This window comes from Alexandromys fortis, unplaced genomic scaffold (assembly GCF_014885135.2).
Source record: "Alexandromys fortis isolate MF-2015 unplaced genomic scaffold, M_Fortis_MF-2015_v1.1 scaffold_88, whole genome shotgun sequence".
In the NCBI taxonomy this organism is placed as follows: domain Eukaryota; kingdom Metazoa; phylum Chordata; class Mammalia; order Rodentia; family Cricetidae; genus Alexandromys; species Alexandromys fortis.
This window is the reverse complement of record NW_026067961.1, coordinates 2,620,346-2,635,947: the sequence shown is the minus strand read 5'-3', so window position 1 is coordinate 2,635,947 and position 15,602 is coordinate 2,620,346. Positions and strand designations below refer to the sequence as shown.

The 15,602-nt window shown below is 54.2% G+C and overlaps 1 protein-coding gene across 7 annotated transcripts in view; it reads left to right on the top strand.

The window, feature by feature from the left end:
* The window catches only part of Nphp4 (nephrocystin 4), an 82,287-nt gene extending 67,689 nt beyond the window's left edge, over positions 1–14,598 (top strand). For 5 of the 7 annotated variants that reach the window (XM_050153263.1, XM_050153264.1, XM_050153261.1 and 2 more), the window contains 12 exons: positions 2,880–3,005; positions 5,403–5,608; positions 6,516–6,742; positions 6,948–7,134; positions 7,575–7,658; positions 10,106–10,262; positions 10,651–10,736; positions 11,241–11,326; positions 12,302–12,473; positions 12,756–12,935; positions 13,185–13,328; positions 14,047–14,598. In XM_050153263.1, the coding sequence (XP_050009220.1) occupies positions 2,880–3,005; positions 5,403–5,608; positions 6,516–6,742; positions 6,948–7,134; positions 7,575–7,658; positions 10,106–10,262; positions 10,651–10,736; positions 11,241–11,326; positions 12,302–12,473; positions 12,756–12,935; positions 13,185–13,328; positions 14,047–14,187 (1,796 nt within the window). In that variant the 3' untranslated portion in view covers positions 14,188–14,598. Of the gene's footprint in view, positions 1–2,879; positions 3,006–5,402; positions 5,609–6,515; positions 6,743–6,947; positions 7,135–7,574; positions 7,659–10,105; positions 10,263–10,650; positions 10,744–11,240; positions 11,327–12,301; positions 12,474–12,755; positions 12,936–13,184; positions 13,329–14,046 lie in introns of those variants that run through there. The other 2 variants (XR_007593746.1, XR_007593747.1) reach the window with 2 other exon arrangements.
* The last annotated feature ends 1,004 nt before the right edge of the window (positions 14,599–15,602 follow it).

The following is a 15,602-nucleotide window of genomic DNA, read 5'->3' as shown; positions in this document are numbered from 1 at the left end:
CTCTGGGGCCCCAGTTGCTCTGCAGAGGCCTCTGTATGAAATCCTCTCCACATAAGGAGGTCAAGGGGATTCGTATTGGAAAGGAAGAAGTTAAGCTTTCTTTATTTGCAGATGATATGGTAGTATACATAAGCGACCCCAAAAACTCTACCAAAGAACTCCTACAGCTGATAAACACCTTTAGTAATGTGGCAGGATACAAGATCAACTCCAAAAAATCAGTTGCCTTCCTATACACTAAGGATAATGAAACAGAGAGGGAAATCAGAGAAGCATCACCTTTCACGATAGCCACAAAGAGCATAAAATATCTTGGGGTAACCCTGACCAAGAAAGTGAAAGATCTATTTGACAAGAACTTTAAGTCTTTGAAGAAAGAAATAGAAGAGGACACCAGAAAATGGAAGGATCTCCCTTGCTCTTGGATTGGGAGGATCAACATAGTAAAAATGGCAATTCTACCAAAAGCAATCTATAGATTCAATGCAATCCCCATCAAAATCCCATCAAAATTCTTCACAGATCTGGAGAAGACAATAATCAACTTTATATGGAAAAACAAAAAACCCAGGATAGCCAAAACAATCTTATACAATAAAGGAACGTCTGGAGGCATTACCATCCCTGACTTCAAACTTTATTACAGAGCTACAGTATTGAAAACAGCTTGGTATTGGCATAAAAACAGAGAAGTCGACCAATGGAATCGAATAGAAGACCCTGACTTTAACCCACAAACCTATGAGCACCTGATTTTCGATAAAGGAGCTAAAAGTATACAATGGAAAAAAGAGAGCATCTTCAACAAATTGTGCTGGCAAAACTGGATGTCAATCTGTAGAAGAATGAAAATAGATCCATATCTATCACCATGCACAAAACTCAAGTCCAAGTGGATTAAAGACCTCAATATCAGTCCGAACACACTGAACCTGATAGAAGAGAAAGTGGGAAGTACTCTACAACACGTGGGCACAGGAGACCACTTCCTACGTATAACCCCAGCAGCACAGACAGTAAGGGCCTCATTGAATAAATGGGACCTCCTGAGACTGAGAAGCTTCTGTAAAGCAAAGGACACTGTCGCTAAGACAGAAAGGCAACCCACTGACTGGGAGAAAATCTTCACCAACCCCACAACTGACAAAGGTCTAATCTCCAAAATACATAAAGAACTCAAGAAACTAGACCGTAAAAGGCTAACCGACCCAATTATAAAATGGGGCACTGAGCTGAACAGAGATCTCTCAACAGAAGAAGTTCAAATGGCCAAAAGACACCTAAGGTCATGCTCAACTTCCTTAACGATCAGGGACATGCAAATCAAGACAACTTTAAGATACCATCTTACACCTGTCAGAATGGCGAAAATCAAAAACACCAATGATAGCCTTTGCTGGAGAGGTTGTGGAGAAAGGGGTACACTCATCCATTGCTGGTGGGAATGCAAACTTGTGCAACCACTCTGGAAAGCAGTGTGGAGGTTTCTCAGGAAATTCGGGATCAACCTACCCATGGACTCAGCAATACCACTCTTGGGAATATACCCAAGAGAGGCCTTATCATACAACAAAAGTATATGCTCTACTATGTTCATAGCAGCATTGTTTGTAATAGCCAGAACCTGGAAACAACCTAGATGCCCTTCAATTGAAGAATGGGCGAAGAAAGTATGGAATATATACATATTAGAGTACTACTCAGCAGTAATAAACAAGGACTTCTTGAAGTTTGCAGGCAAATGGATGGAAATAGAAAACACTATCCTGAGTGAGGTAAGCCAGACCCAAAAAGAGGAACATGGGATGTACTCACTCATATTTGGTTTCTAGCCATAAATAAAGGACATTGAGCCTATAATTCGGGTTCTTAGAGAAGCTAAATAAGAAGGAGAACCCAAAGAAAAACATATAGGCATCCTCCTGAATATTAACCTTCATCAGGCGATGAAAGACAGAGACAGAGACAGAGACCCACATTGGAGCACCGGACTGAAATCTCAAGGTCCAAATCAGGAGCAGAAGGAGAGAGAGCACGAGCAAGGAACTCAGGACCGCGAGGGGTGCACCCACACACTGAGACAATGGGGATGTTCTATCGGGAACTCACCAAGGCCAGCTGGCCTGGGTCTGAAAAAGCCTGGGTTAAAACCGGTCCCGCTGAACACAGCGGACAATGAGGACTACTGAGACCTCAAGAACAATGGCAATGGGTTTTTGATCCTACTGCACGTATTGGCTTTGTGGGAGCCTAGGCAGTTTGGATGCTCATCTTACTAGACCTGGATGGAGGTGGGTGGTCCTTGGACTTCCCACAGGGCAGGGAACCCTGATTGCTCTTTGGGCTGACGAGGGAGGGGGTCTTGATTGGGGGAGGGGGAGGGAAAGGAGAAGCGGCGGTGGGGAAGAGACAGAAATCTTTAATAAAAAAAAAAAAAGGAAGAAAGAAATTCTCTCCGCCTTTGCTTGCATGTGGAGAGGCCTATGCTGGAGCCTCAGCTCTCCCAGGCCCGGGAAATGAACTGTGTGATCAAATGGAAATCCCTTACGGGTGGGGGAGGGCAGGTGTCCAAGCCTGGGGAAGACGGTGCAAAAATGGAGGCCTTCCACTAGAACCGTGTGTGATCAGATAATGTGTGGTGGTGGCGGCAGGGGTGGGGGTCCAGACCTGGAGAAGGCAGTGCAAAGACAGCCCATCTCCTACCCATGATGCCCCTGGCAGGACACGTTCAGACTGCAGCAGCTGTCACCTGGGCATACGTGTGAGTCTGAGCGTGGAGATGGAGAGGCTCCTGCAGGCCCGGGCTCCACGTGGGAGAGCTGCTCTGGTCTACCAGTCCCCGTTTTGGGCCCTGTCTTATGAGGGTGCTTTTTGTTTAGGTCATGTGTGTGAGCCGAGGGCAAGAAGTTCCAGTTCGCTGCCACCGTCCAGGTCTCGGGTCATCTCAAACGACGGAGCCAACTTCTTCTCTGGGGGAAGCCTCCTCATACCAGGAGGCCCCAGACGTGAGTTGAGACTGTGACCACATGCTGGGTGGCAGATGGGGTATGTGAGTCAGAAGCCTGTGTGTGTGTGTGTGTTCACATTGCTGTCCATTGCCCAAGTGTCTGGATCCAAGGCTGGCTGGTTATGTCCAGCTGGGGTCCCTGATGATGGCCCCAGAGATTTACAGGGCTGTTGAACCTCTAAGCTCCTCTAGGCTTGGCCCTGCATTCAACCATGCTATCTTATAGGGAGATGGTAATTAATTCTACTAGTTACCTAAGTCTGAGCTGCTCACGCAGGGAAGAGATAAAAAGCATGTGTGTGTGCACATGTGTGCGTGTATGTGTGCATGTTGGCCAGAGATCAGCAGTTCCTGTCTATAGCTTTCCACACTTCTTTTCTGAGGCAGTGTCTCTCACCGAGCCTAGAGCTCACTGATTGGCTAGACTGCCTGCCAGCAGGCAGCGAGCCCTTGGGATCCTCTTCGCTCCATCCCTCTGTGCTGGGGTTGCAGGCGTGTGCTGCCACAGCTGACTTTACATGGGTGCTCAGGGCCTCGAGTGTGTAGAGTAGACGCTGTCTACTGGGCCACCTCCCTAGCCCTGACGCTCATTTCTAAAAGCAGATTAGAAACTCCTCACTGGTTCCTCAACCGTTTACGGAGCTAGGGAATGCAGGCCTTGAGTCTGGACGGGAAAGGCCTAGGTTTGAGGAAGATACCTTCCATGGGGACTCTGGAGTCTTTCTGTTCCCTTAAACGCGAAGGCCCAAGAGCTTGAATGTGAGCTGCTGTCATCGGAAGGGAAAGGGGGCTGTGCTCTCTGAGTCGCCCTTCGCCACAGCTTGGAGCTCGGTGAATCCTCTCGCCTCCATGTCACTAGACCGTGGGAATCTTTCCCATCTAATTCCCGACTCTACAGGTAGAACTATGCATTCTCCACAGAAGAGGCTGTGGGCTCGGCAGGTGCTCAGAGGGACCCCAGTCCATGTATGTCCCATCTGTTGTAGGCCAGCCCCTCTTTTTAACATTCAGTGAGCTAAGGCAAGGGAGATCATGTGATTGTGCCGGTGATTAGGGTGAGGTGTGAGGCGGGGCCTGGGTTCCCTACTTGGGGTCATTGTGCTTCATTCCCAGTTAGCCCCTCTGACGCACAGGAAGCCTCGCGAGTAAGGGTCCATTGAGAGAAGGAGAGCGCTGGAGTCAGGCCCTTCAGCCTCTGTGACGGGCACAGGGTTCCCTGCCAGAGCCTGTGTTCCCTGGGGTGGAGCTCTGGATCGGAAGTTACATGAGACCTTGAGAAGTTCTAGGTATTTCCTGTGTAGTCCCATGTGACCCCTCTAGAACCCCATTTCTGGTTGCTTTGGAGTCAGGAGGCATCTGCTAGGGCAAATTGCTGTCCCCTGAACTCATCTTGACTTCTGGCTTTGTGCCTGCCCCCAACTGCTGTTTCTCCATGGCCACAGGCTACTCAGACCAGATTCCAGGCTGGGCTTCCTCCTGCAGGCCTGCACTCTGACATACAAAGTGCTCAGTCATGCGGTCCCTTAAGATGTCCAAGCCAGCTTGTGCACTGAAAAAGCAATTACATGGATGTAAAATGGAATGTTGGGGAGGGACCTGGAAACAGGCAGCAGTGGGTGAGCGGAGGGTCAGCTGTGCTTTGCCATGCAGAGCAAACGCCATGCAGAGTGCTTTAGCCAGGTGCTGGCTCTGTGTGGCAACAAGGGAGCCAGGTCCTGGGAAGTTCTGCTTGTTGAGAGAACTCTCACCTGAAAGTGGGGGAGGTCCCGGGTCTCAAGGTAGGCGCCCCCTTTGACCCGCCCTGCCTGGGCTCTTACTGTGTTAGTCTGTAGCGTGGCCTTGTCACCAACCACGGCTCCACCAGCGCCCTATGGAAAGGACGCACAGGCAGTGTCTGCCCTGCTGCCTGTGGCTAGGTCAGCTTCTGCACTTCAAGAGTCCATGATCTGAGCTTGCCCACAGGAGGTTGCTCGCTCCAAAAGGCTGCTGAGAGCAGCATTGGTACCCCATTTCTGGTAGGAACTTGGAGATGCCTGCACACTGGTAGGGCTTAGTTTAAACGCAGCTGTCCCTGAGAGGCGGGCCTCTGCAACAGTGACCCCCCCCCCATCCCCATCTCCACTTCCCTGAGGCCGTAGTTTGAGAGAGAGTGTTGTTGTATAGTTATAAACCTGAGGACCTGGCTTTCTCTTAGAAAATCATCTTCCAGTGTTAGCAGAGGGCCAGAGTTCCTTAGGCCTGAAGGACCAGGTCTTGAATCTGTATCTTTATCCGTCGAGTGACATGGAGCAGATCCACCCTGGAAGCTCTTTGTGCAGTGGCTCTGGGGACCAGCCGCTGGCTTTGCTGGTACTCCACACATCCACCCCGACCCCTCTTCTGTCCATTTCAATAGGAAAACGCGTGGTACAGGCGCAGAAGCTGGCTGATGTGGACAGTGAGCTGGCCGCCATGCTGCTGACCCACACTCGAGCTGGCCGGGGACCCCAGGCTTCAGGCCGTGAGGCAGATGCTGTGCACAGGCGTAAGCTGGAACGGATGCGGCTGGTGCGCCTGCAGGAGTCTGGAGAGGAGTCTGGCAGTCGCAGGATCAGCTTGCTGGTGAGGGGCTGCCCACTGCCGCACCCCACCCCAGAACCTGCCATTCCTCCCTGCACTCCCCTCTTCTTCCAGCACCCTGTTTGCAGGCGAGGAGAGATGTGGACTTTTCGGTCACCAGGGGATAATTTCAGATTGGAAACCTTAGCTTTTGTTAAAAGGGTCTCCTACATTCAGGGAGCAGAGCTTTGGTGTTATTACTTCAAATGAGTTTAAGTCCAAAGGCCTTTTAGACAGTCACCTTGCCCCCTCTGCGGTCTTAGCTTCCTTAGCATTGGATCTGAGGGTCTCTGCGCAGCTGCAGACTGGGAACCCTGGCACAGGGCTGGATAAGCCCTGCAGACTAGCCTTTCTTTATAGTATAAACCAGAGCACACGGCACCGCGAGGGTGCGAGGCGGGAGGCAGTTAGGTCTCATAGACTAGTGCAAACCAGAGCACACTGCACCGCGAAGGCTCCAGGCAGCAGATGGTTAGGTCTCATAGACTAGTCGTCACATGCGGACCCAGCCTGAGGACACTGGGTGCTGGGCTGCACAGTGGGATTATGTCCCTCTGTGGACTGTCATCCCAGACAGGCTTTGGCACCATGTGGGGTACCTGCTGGGTGACTCCTGTGGTCAGGTGGTTCCCTTTTCTCTGTTCCTAACTCCCCAGTGCTATGCCTGGTACCTTCCCTTGGTGGTTAAAGGAGTCTCTTAGGAGCGTGTGGGACAGAGGCAAGCTGGGTGTGGTGCTCTGTTCTGTCCTGACAAACACTGAGATCCCTGGAGTATGGGGGACAGGTCGTACTTCAGACCTCATGAATAAATAAGGGGAAATGGATTCCAGAAGAAATCCAGTGCCTCTGGAGAGCGGGGGCCAGCAAAGCCGAGTCAGGGAGGATGCCGATGTGACCCCTGTGTTTGTAGGCCCAGCAGAGCACACGTGCGCAGCACTCACGGGACCTGCAGGTCATTGATGCCTACCGGGAGTGCACCAAGGCTGAGAGCATCACCAGCGTGCTGAGCCAGGCCATAACCACCCACCACACGCTGTACGCCACACTGGGCACGGCTGAGTTCTTCGAGTTCACACTTAAGAACCCGCACAACACTCAGCACACGGTGGCCATTGAGATTGACAGCCCGGAGCTCAGGCAAGAGCTGCCACCCAGCCATCTCTGTGTGCGTGAGATGCGTGCGTGCGTGCATGCGTGCGTGCATGAGGGTCCCCTGGGCGGATGCTCCTCTGGCATGGAAGCCAGGCTGGCTATCCCCTGTCCTCTCCTCTGAGGGTCTCGGGGTGGTGGGTGTATTTTCTTTATACCGCATGGGTCCTAGCCATTGTTTCTGCCCCTTTAGCATCGTCCTGGACAGCCAGGAGTGGAGGTACTTCAAGGAGGCCACTGGCCTGCACACACCCCTGGAGGAGGACATGTTTCACCTGCGTGGCAGCCTGGCACCCCAGCTCTACCTGCGACCCCGGGAGACGGCCCACATCCCCTTCAAGTACCAGAACTTCTCTGTGGACCCACTGGCTCCACCAGAGGTGTGAAGCAAGACCCAGGCAGAGCAGGGAGGCGCTGTCCATCCAGGTTGCAAAGGGGAAGAGCTCCCTATGTCCGTGGCAGGACGATTAGCCCATGTCCGCACCAGGGGATCACCCCTGACTGGCGCCTGCCCCACTTGTCACTCTGCATACACTCTCCTCCAGGGCTGTGTGCTGCAGCCTGGATTCTTCTCTCTCCTGGAGGTGCTAGTTCAGCAGTCACTTATGAGCGGCTTGAGGAGTCCCAGTTCCTCGGGTGTCCAGCGGGTTCCTTGGATAGGTCACAGGTCGGACGGGGGAGGCTGGCGATCTGCAGCGAGCTCTGAGCGCCCGCACGAGAACAGAATGGTGACGCTCTGGAGCTCATGGCCCTGGCTGGTCCACATCCCGGTTGTCACCTGATTTGCTCTGACCCGCTTGCGCTGCTCCGTGTCTCACAGGCCCCTGCTGAGATGAGCCTGGAGAAAGACCCAGAGTCCCGACCCCTTTGGAAATGCAGCGCCATGCCTACCAAACACGCCAAGGTAGGAGGGGTCTCGGCATTTCAGTCTTAGGACAGGTCAGCTCTCTGAGTCCACCAAGCCAAGTGTGTGATGGACACCAGCTGTGACACTGACCCCTCCTCCTCTCTTTCCTCCTGGTAGGGTTCTAGACTGAAATAAGATGCGGCAGGGACAGGGAGGCTGCAGCTGTGCCTAGACATTAGCACAGCCTGTGATAGGGTCCAGCATGGGGTGATCACCTGGCAGCTCTGTGCGGTCTTGGCGTAGCCTTGGCCCTGTGCATGGAAAGCTGCAGGTCCTAGTGGCTGCTGACTGCTGCCCTAAACACAGCTGGCATAGCACGTGACAGCTTGGCAACATTGTAAAGTTATTTTTTTCTTCTGTGTGTTGTATGTAGTGTTTGGTGTGTATGTGTGTGTGGTATGTAAGTGTATTGTGAAGTGTATGTGTGTGGTATGTGGTGTGTGTGGTATGTACGTGTATGTGTGGGGTATATATATATGTATGTGTGTGGGGGTATGTGTGATGTGTGTGTGAGTGTGGTATGTGGGGTGTGTGTGGTGTATACATGTGTGTATGCGAGTGCATGAGTGTGTGCACCTGTGATACGTGGGTAGGTGGATGGATGGATGGTTGATAGAGAAGGAGGCTCTTCCCAGAAGGCCTTTAAGCCCTTTCAGGAGCCTACTGAACGGGTGTTCTTTGGACAACGCGAGATTTTACCCTTTTTGTAGGAAATGCCTTTGTGGTTCTTTGGTCTCCCTCCTCCTCCCACAGGCCTTGCTTTGTGTAGTCTAAACAGAGGGTGGCCTGAAGGCCGCTGTGTTCCTGAGTCCCGCTATGTGCAGCCCAGCAGGCTGCGATACCCGTGAGAACTTGTGTCTGACTTGCAAGCAGAGCTCGGCTTCGCGTGTGTAGGAGGACCACATGCAGCTTTGCGCTGCGATGGTGTCTGTGCTAGCCCTGTGCTGCTGCCATGGTGTCTGTGCTAGCCCCGTGCTGCGATGGTGTCTGTGCTAGCCCCGTGCTGCCATGGTGTCTGTGCTAGCCCCGTGCTGCCATGGTGTCTGTGCTAGCCCTGTGCTGCTGCCATGGTGTCTGTGCTAGCCCCGTGCTGCGATGGTGTCTGTGCTAGCCCCGTGCTGCCATGGTGTCTGTGCTAGCCCTGTGCTGCTGCCATGGTGTCTGTGCTAGCCCCGTGCTGCCATGGTGTCTGTGCTAGCCCCGTCACCAGTCAACTGGCTGTGGTCCTTTGGCTTAGGCAAGAAGACCCTCTTCAGGTACCCATCTCTGCAGTTCCCCTTTCCTATGTGTTGGGGGTCAGCAGCAGCAAGTACCCTCTGCCGTGACCGCTCTCACCAGGTCGCTGGGCCTTAGCTCAGGGTTACTCTGTATAAGCCAAGGAAGCCAGGGCTCCTCACCCCAGACAGCGGCCATTGTTACGGTCCTGGGCCTGGGATAGAGACTGGAGAGCTTCTGGAATTCTCCCGGCAGGCAGGAACTGCAGTTTGTCCCTCGCCCCACATCCACCATGCCTGTCCTTCCTGTCCTGCCGTGTACTCTCTTGAGCTGCTCTGCTACCGCCTGTCGCTCTGCTGTGGTGGGCTGCCTGTCCTGAGGCTGTCTCCTTCGCAGCTATCAAGGCAGCCAGTAAGTAGCCACTCCACTTAGGCAGCTTGGCCCACCAGACCCTCCGCTTCTTCAGCTGCGAGCAGCCAGCTGGTCTGCCACGTCTGCCGCTCTGTGGACAACAGGAAGAAGACTTCCTTTGGGCCTTGTGTTGTGGTCCAGGGAAGGCAGGGCTGGGTGTCTAGACCCAGACAGCTTTAGGTCAGCTTTGCAGTCGAAGGACAGTTTCAGGAATCCAGATTCCAACATTTTCAGAAGGAGCTCGCTTCCCCACCTGCCTTCCCCTCATTTTTCTCTGTGTGTCACATGTGTGTTGTGTGCTTGTGCCTCTAACGACCAAATTCTCCACCTATTGTACAACCCGTCCGCTAGTTCTGCATAGGTGAGTGTTTCCGTAACGGTTTTGACAGAGGAACCTTTCTAGTTCTAGTTACCTTGGTTTAGGCATTGCCTCCCCGCACCCCCCACCCCCGCCCCACTGGGATCAAAGGGCCTGTGCTGTGCTCCGTCCCTAAATACAGCACTAGCTGTCACCATGAAACCTGGTGAGGCTAAGGGTGGGACCCTCGGCCACACTCCTGCACCACATCCCGGCCTGTGGAGGTGGAGTCGAGACTGGAGTAGTTCTTGGCGCTGGGTTGCCAGTTGGTCCACTGGCCTTTCAGGAGTGTGCCTTGCACAAGCTCGGGGATTGGCTTGTGTGTGAGTGCTCCCCATTCTGGGTGCTACCCTGGGTCCAGTCCACTGACCCCCTTTCCTGTGAACCTATGGACAATGCCCGTCTTTGCTGTCTCATTTCAGGGGTGATGGTGAGATCCTCACACTATCCATCTCTGCAGGTACTTTTCCGGGCGGAGACTGGCCGGCCCATTGCAGTGCTTTGCCTGACTGTGGAGCCCCAGCCCCATGTGGTGGACCAGGTCTTCCGCTTCTACCACCCAGAGCTCACCTTCCTGAAGAAGGCCATCCGCCTGCCTCCTTGGCACACACTTCCAGGCAGGTCCCTCATATCCCCTGTGGCTGCCTTTGTGCAGGCTTGGCTAATGGGAAGGGGTACCTCCCCATGATGGCAAGTAGCTCCTCAAAAATTCCGACCTGCCTTTATTGTTTGAAATAGAAGCTTCCAGATTTCTCTGGGGTGACAAGATGCATATTTGGTGGCTGGTTCCTCAAAAAGTTTGTGACTCCCATGACCCAGATCTGTCCCCATTAGGAGTGAGGATGTGTGGGTCTGGTGGTGTTCCCATGATGGCTCAGTGCTGATGGCTCATGGCTTATGTGTGGCTACTCCCTCCGACTGAGCCTGACAAGAGGAAGGTGCGGCACCGCAGTCATGTTTTGTGTGCTGGGGTAAGTACCGAGTTATCCCTTTCTCTGTTTGCAGGTGCTCCTGTGGGGATGCCTGGTGATGACCCGCCAGTCCACATTCGATGTAGTGACCCGAATGTCATCTGTGAGGCCCAGAACGTGGTATGCCGTGCGTGTCAGCCCCACCTTGAGCAGATCCTTTGGGGGAACCCCCACCCCCACCCCACTCCATCCCTATAGCCTCTCATTGGTCTCAAGAAGAGGGTTCCTTCTGCAGGGCTGCGTGGAGGTGAGGGGGGACTGTCCTGGCATCTTGAGGAAGGCTTCGTGAGGGGATTTCAGGTTTTCTGCTGGCAGATCTGTTCCTTGATTATCCGAGTTTAAATTGTAAGGAAAAGGCATGAAGCACAATGAAGGAAGCCTGGTAATTGAGGCACTTGCTAATTGCCATTGTGCAGAGGGTGGGGCACTAATTGTATTATGACTGGTTAGGAAGCTCGATAGAGTCTGTGGAATGTAATTATTGAAATCAATATAAGATCAAGAAGCTATGATTTTCTTGTGCAGCGAGCAAAATAGGGAGAAAACCAAGGCGTTGCTTGCGGGAGGGGACACGCACACCTGCTGGTGGCTGGCAACCAATGTACCCCATGCTGTGTTTGGCAGGGCCCCGGTGAGCCACGGGATGTGTTTCTTAAGGTGGCCAGCGGTCCAAGCCCAGAGATCAAAGACTTCTTTGTCATCATCTACACGTAAGCATGGACACAGATGGGGCAAGGGGCCGAGGACGGGCAGCCTGGGATACCTTCAGAACTCCTCCCCTCCGACCTGACCCCTAGGCATGATGGGTACTGGCACTTTGCTCTGCAAGGAGAGTGGTGGCTGTGAGTCAGGCTGGGCTTAGAGGCCAACCAGACCTTGGTGATGGCATGTTCTCTCCCAGAGTGGCACAGTAGCCCAAGGGATGGACATGACCTATGTTCCCCAAGAGAGGGATGGTGCAGCGTTCTGGACCAGAGCTAGCCCAAGATGACTCTCACCACCCTGCCCTCAGTGGATTTGCACTGACCCCTGAGATCCTGGAGCTCAGCCCCTCTGTTGGTGACTGTCTTCATCTTTTGCGCCTGAAGACTGGTCACGCCCAGCTGAACAGTTCCATTGGAGGCCTTTCAAACTGGTGCAGCCTAGGTTGCTTCCTGTGTGGCTCCTGATGGTGGGACTGTGGGACTTAACTGTATTCGGGGCTGTGCACCAAGCACACCATCTAAACGTGTCTCAGTGTTCCTTGTAGCAGCCGGTGAACGTGTATCACCCCTGTTCCATTTTACAGTAGTGCCATGGACTCTCAGAGCTGAGACTTGATGTCGAGCTCCGAGCTCAGGCTTATGGCCTCAGCTGCGCTCCCCACTGTCCTAAGGCTAGGCCGTGGTTCAGGTTTCCACACTGCCTCCCTGACCGAGCTCCCGTTTTCAGCATGTGATGCACATTTCTCAAGCCCCTCACCCTCAGCAGGCCCCAGGAACAGACACACAGCATAGCCCCATCTTGAGAGATTCCAGGTTAGGGCAAGGGGGACTAGCCCCAGCCCTGAACACAGGGTTCCCATCCACTGTGACTTTCTGTAGTTCTCCCCGTGGCCGCCAGGCTCCCAGCCCTCCTGAAAGCCCTCCCTGATGTTCTGTGATGTTGCCCTGCTAAGATGTGTAGACGGTCCCTGTCTTCCGCAGGGATCGTTGGCTGGCGGAGCCTGTGCAGACGTGGCAGGTCTGCCTCCACTCCCTGCAGCGTGTGGACGTTTCCTGTGTCGCAGGACAGCTGACCCGTCTGTCCCTTGTCCTGCGGGGAACACAGACTGTTAGGAAGGTGAAAGCCTTCACCTCCCACCCTCAGGAGCTGAAGGTATGGCCCTTCTCGGAGGCGGAGTTGGGGGTCTCTTTGCTTCTCTGAGCCCATCACTGCCCAGCCTGCAGAGGCCTAGGAATGGTGGGTGCAGCGCCAGGGTGGCTGGTGGCAGCTTTTACGGGCTGAGCTGCCTTTTGTGAAAATGCCTTTTGCTGGATGTGATGTTGAGGATGAGGGGCCAAAATGTACCCCAAAGCCTTCAAGATTATTAAGAGATGACCCTCAGGAACTGTATCACCACAAGAGGGCCGTGCCCTGACCTCTTCTTTGTCCCTGAAGACAGATCCTGCAGGTGTCTTCATGTTGCCGCCCCACGGGGTCCAGGACCTTCATGTGGGCGTGAGGCCAAGGAGGGCCGGCAGCCGCTTTGTCCATCTCAACCTGGTGGACATGGACTACCACCAGCTGGTGGCATCGTGGCTCGTGTGCCTTTCCTGCCGCCAGCCACTCATTTCCAAGGTCTGTATAAACAGTGGGGCCAGGTGGGGGGGCTATAGCACCGTAGGGCCTCCGCTGTGTCTAGTGGATGATGGTATTACCCGGCCCTGGGACTCAGCTCCCCAGATCCAGGCTCTGTGAGACTGAGGTGGGGCAGGGCCCTCTGGGATGGTTCTGGATGGCTGGCCTGTGGCCAGGTGGAACAGTTTGCGCTCAGGACTACTCAGGCTGGGCCAGCAGCCATGTGTTTCTCATCCACTCCCTCCCTAGGCCTTTGAGATCACCATGGCGGCGGGGGAAGGGAAGGGTGCCAGCAAGCGGATCACCTACACCAACCCCTATCCTTCTCGGAGGACCTACCACCTACACAGTGACCGCCCCGACCTGCTGCAGTTCAAGGAGAACTCCTTCCAGGTCTGCCCCGAGGGCTGGCTGGTGAGAGGGAGATAGTGCCTTACTCAGGAGTGGGTCTGCTTCCAGCTGGCAGGCTCCAGAGAGTTACACCCTCTGGGGAAGTCCTTCAGGTAGCAGGCGAACATCATGACCCTTGTGCTCTCTGCTAGAAGACCCTGACCTCCCGTGTTACCACAGGCAGGGGCCCTGACCTCCCGTGTTACCACAGGCAGGGGCCCTGACCTCCGTGTCAGCACCACAGGCGGGGGCCCTGACCTCCGTGTCAGCACCACAGGCGGGGGCCCTGACCTCCGTGTCAGCACCACAGGCGGGGGTCCCTGACCTCCGTGTCAGCACAGGCAGGTGGATTTCCTCTGAGGAAATGTAGTTGAACTGTGGGGGCAGAAAACAGGTGATGGGAGTGATGGGATGTGTGTTGAGGACAGTCTGTGAGTGGATTGAGGGACCCCCTCATTCCTTTGCTGATTATCAGAGCAGTGCGTGGGAAAGGGGTGCCACCTGGCTGTCCACACCATCCCAAGTCCGCACCAAACAGCAGCTGCTTTACGCCTGTCTGGTCCTCACAGCCTCTGTCAGTCCAGGCGACAGTCAGGCCAGTCTGGATGTGCCGTAGGTAGAGAGTGTTCCACCCGTGTGCTTGCTTGTCACAGTACAGTTCTAGAAGCTTCTGCAGAAGAGTGGAAGCCCAGGCGAAGCTGAAATCCCCACGCTCTTGCAGGTGGCAGGAGGTGAGACCTACACCATCGGCCTGAGGTTCATGCCAAGCGGCAGCACCGGACAGGAAGAGATCCTGATCTACATCAATGACCATGAGGACAAGAATGAAGAGACGTTCTGTGTGAAGGTCCTCTACCAGTGAGGACAGCTGTGTGGCCAGTGCCCCTCCCTGCGGACCCCTCCTAGCCTTGACTCAGGACGGGCCTGCATGGCCTGTGGAGGTGGCTGAGCCGAGAGACGCGGCGGTATTCCCGGTCATGGCATAGTGCCTCCGCTGAGCTGAGACATCCTGTGAGGAAATGTGGCCTCCAGGTGGCCGCAGCAGTGACCCTGCTCTGCCCGCGGCACACGAGGCTGTCTCTTCGCCACTCTCAGCCAGTCACCGTCTGGAGCAAACTGTTGTTTAAGTTATCCCTGATGATAAAATTATGTTTTTCTTACCAGATTTAGTATGAACATAATATATTTTAATTTACTATGTATTTTATACTGGAATTCTTTTGTATCTGCTTTTTTTAGTTTAAGTTATTGAATGAAACACTTCACTTTTGCAGAGTCTCTTGTGATGTGTGTGCCCTGGGGTTCCTCTTGCTGGGGTGATGGAGTGTGGGGCCTGCTGCCCTCTGGCTGGAGCCGTGGCTTTCTCTGCATGTGGGGTGATGATCAGTGTCTGTCCCATGGCTCCCTGCTCCTCCTGTGCCCGGTGGGTGCCCATACTTCCCCTTCCTTCCCAGGGAGTTGTGTTTCCTGGCCAGCAGGCCCAAGTGTCCACTCAGGCTTGTACACTGTCTCCACCAAAGAGGCTCCTAGAGGCCCAAGAAGCCACGTGACAATTCCCTGAGGTCCTACGGACTCAGCACAGCCTCTGGGATGCCCACGCAGAGGCTGAAGCAGCAGTCATCCCAACCAGACCGCAGGCTTCGGCTGCTAAGAGGTTCAGTGTTTTTAAAGCCTGTGCTTCCTTCCTGCCTTGGACTGTCTCCTGAGTGACCTGCACAGCCTTGGGAGGGCATGAGAGCCCTTTTCTCCCTCCGTGCATCCCTGCCTTCCTGACTTCCTGCCTGCCTGGGCCTGTGCTGGGCTGCCTTCTGCTCTGGCAGTGGGATAGGGCTTGTGTCTGAGTTAGAGTATCACTCACAGCTATGACTAGATGATTCTCACGTCTCATTTCTCCCATACTTTCTCTAGGGAGGGTGGCCAGGACCATATTCTTCTCCTGCTGTGGAAGGCATTAGCCACATAGTCATGCCTTGGGCAGGGGGACAACCCTGGACTTGATTGTGTAGAAGCAGATGGGAGAGTTGGGCAGTTGGGCTGTGGGCCAGGGGAGGCCTGGCCCCAGAAGTCCCATGCTGCAAAGTAGTCTCCAACCCCCATGATTCCCTCCTTAGGCAGCAGTGTGGACAGATGGAGTAGACACTGCCCTCTCCCCTGCCCTTGGGGTTACAGAGACTCCAGATTGAGGGAAGTTGTCAGATGGCCTTATCTAGGGACAGCCTGATTTCTGAAGTAGGTCTTGTACCTGTGCTGATTTTGGAGTGTTAGGTGTGGGAGTGG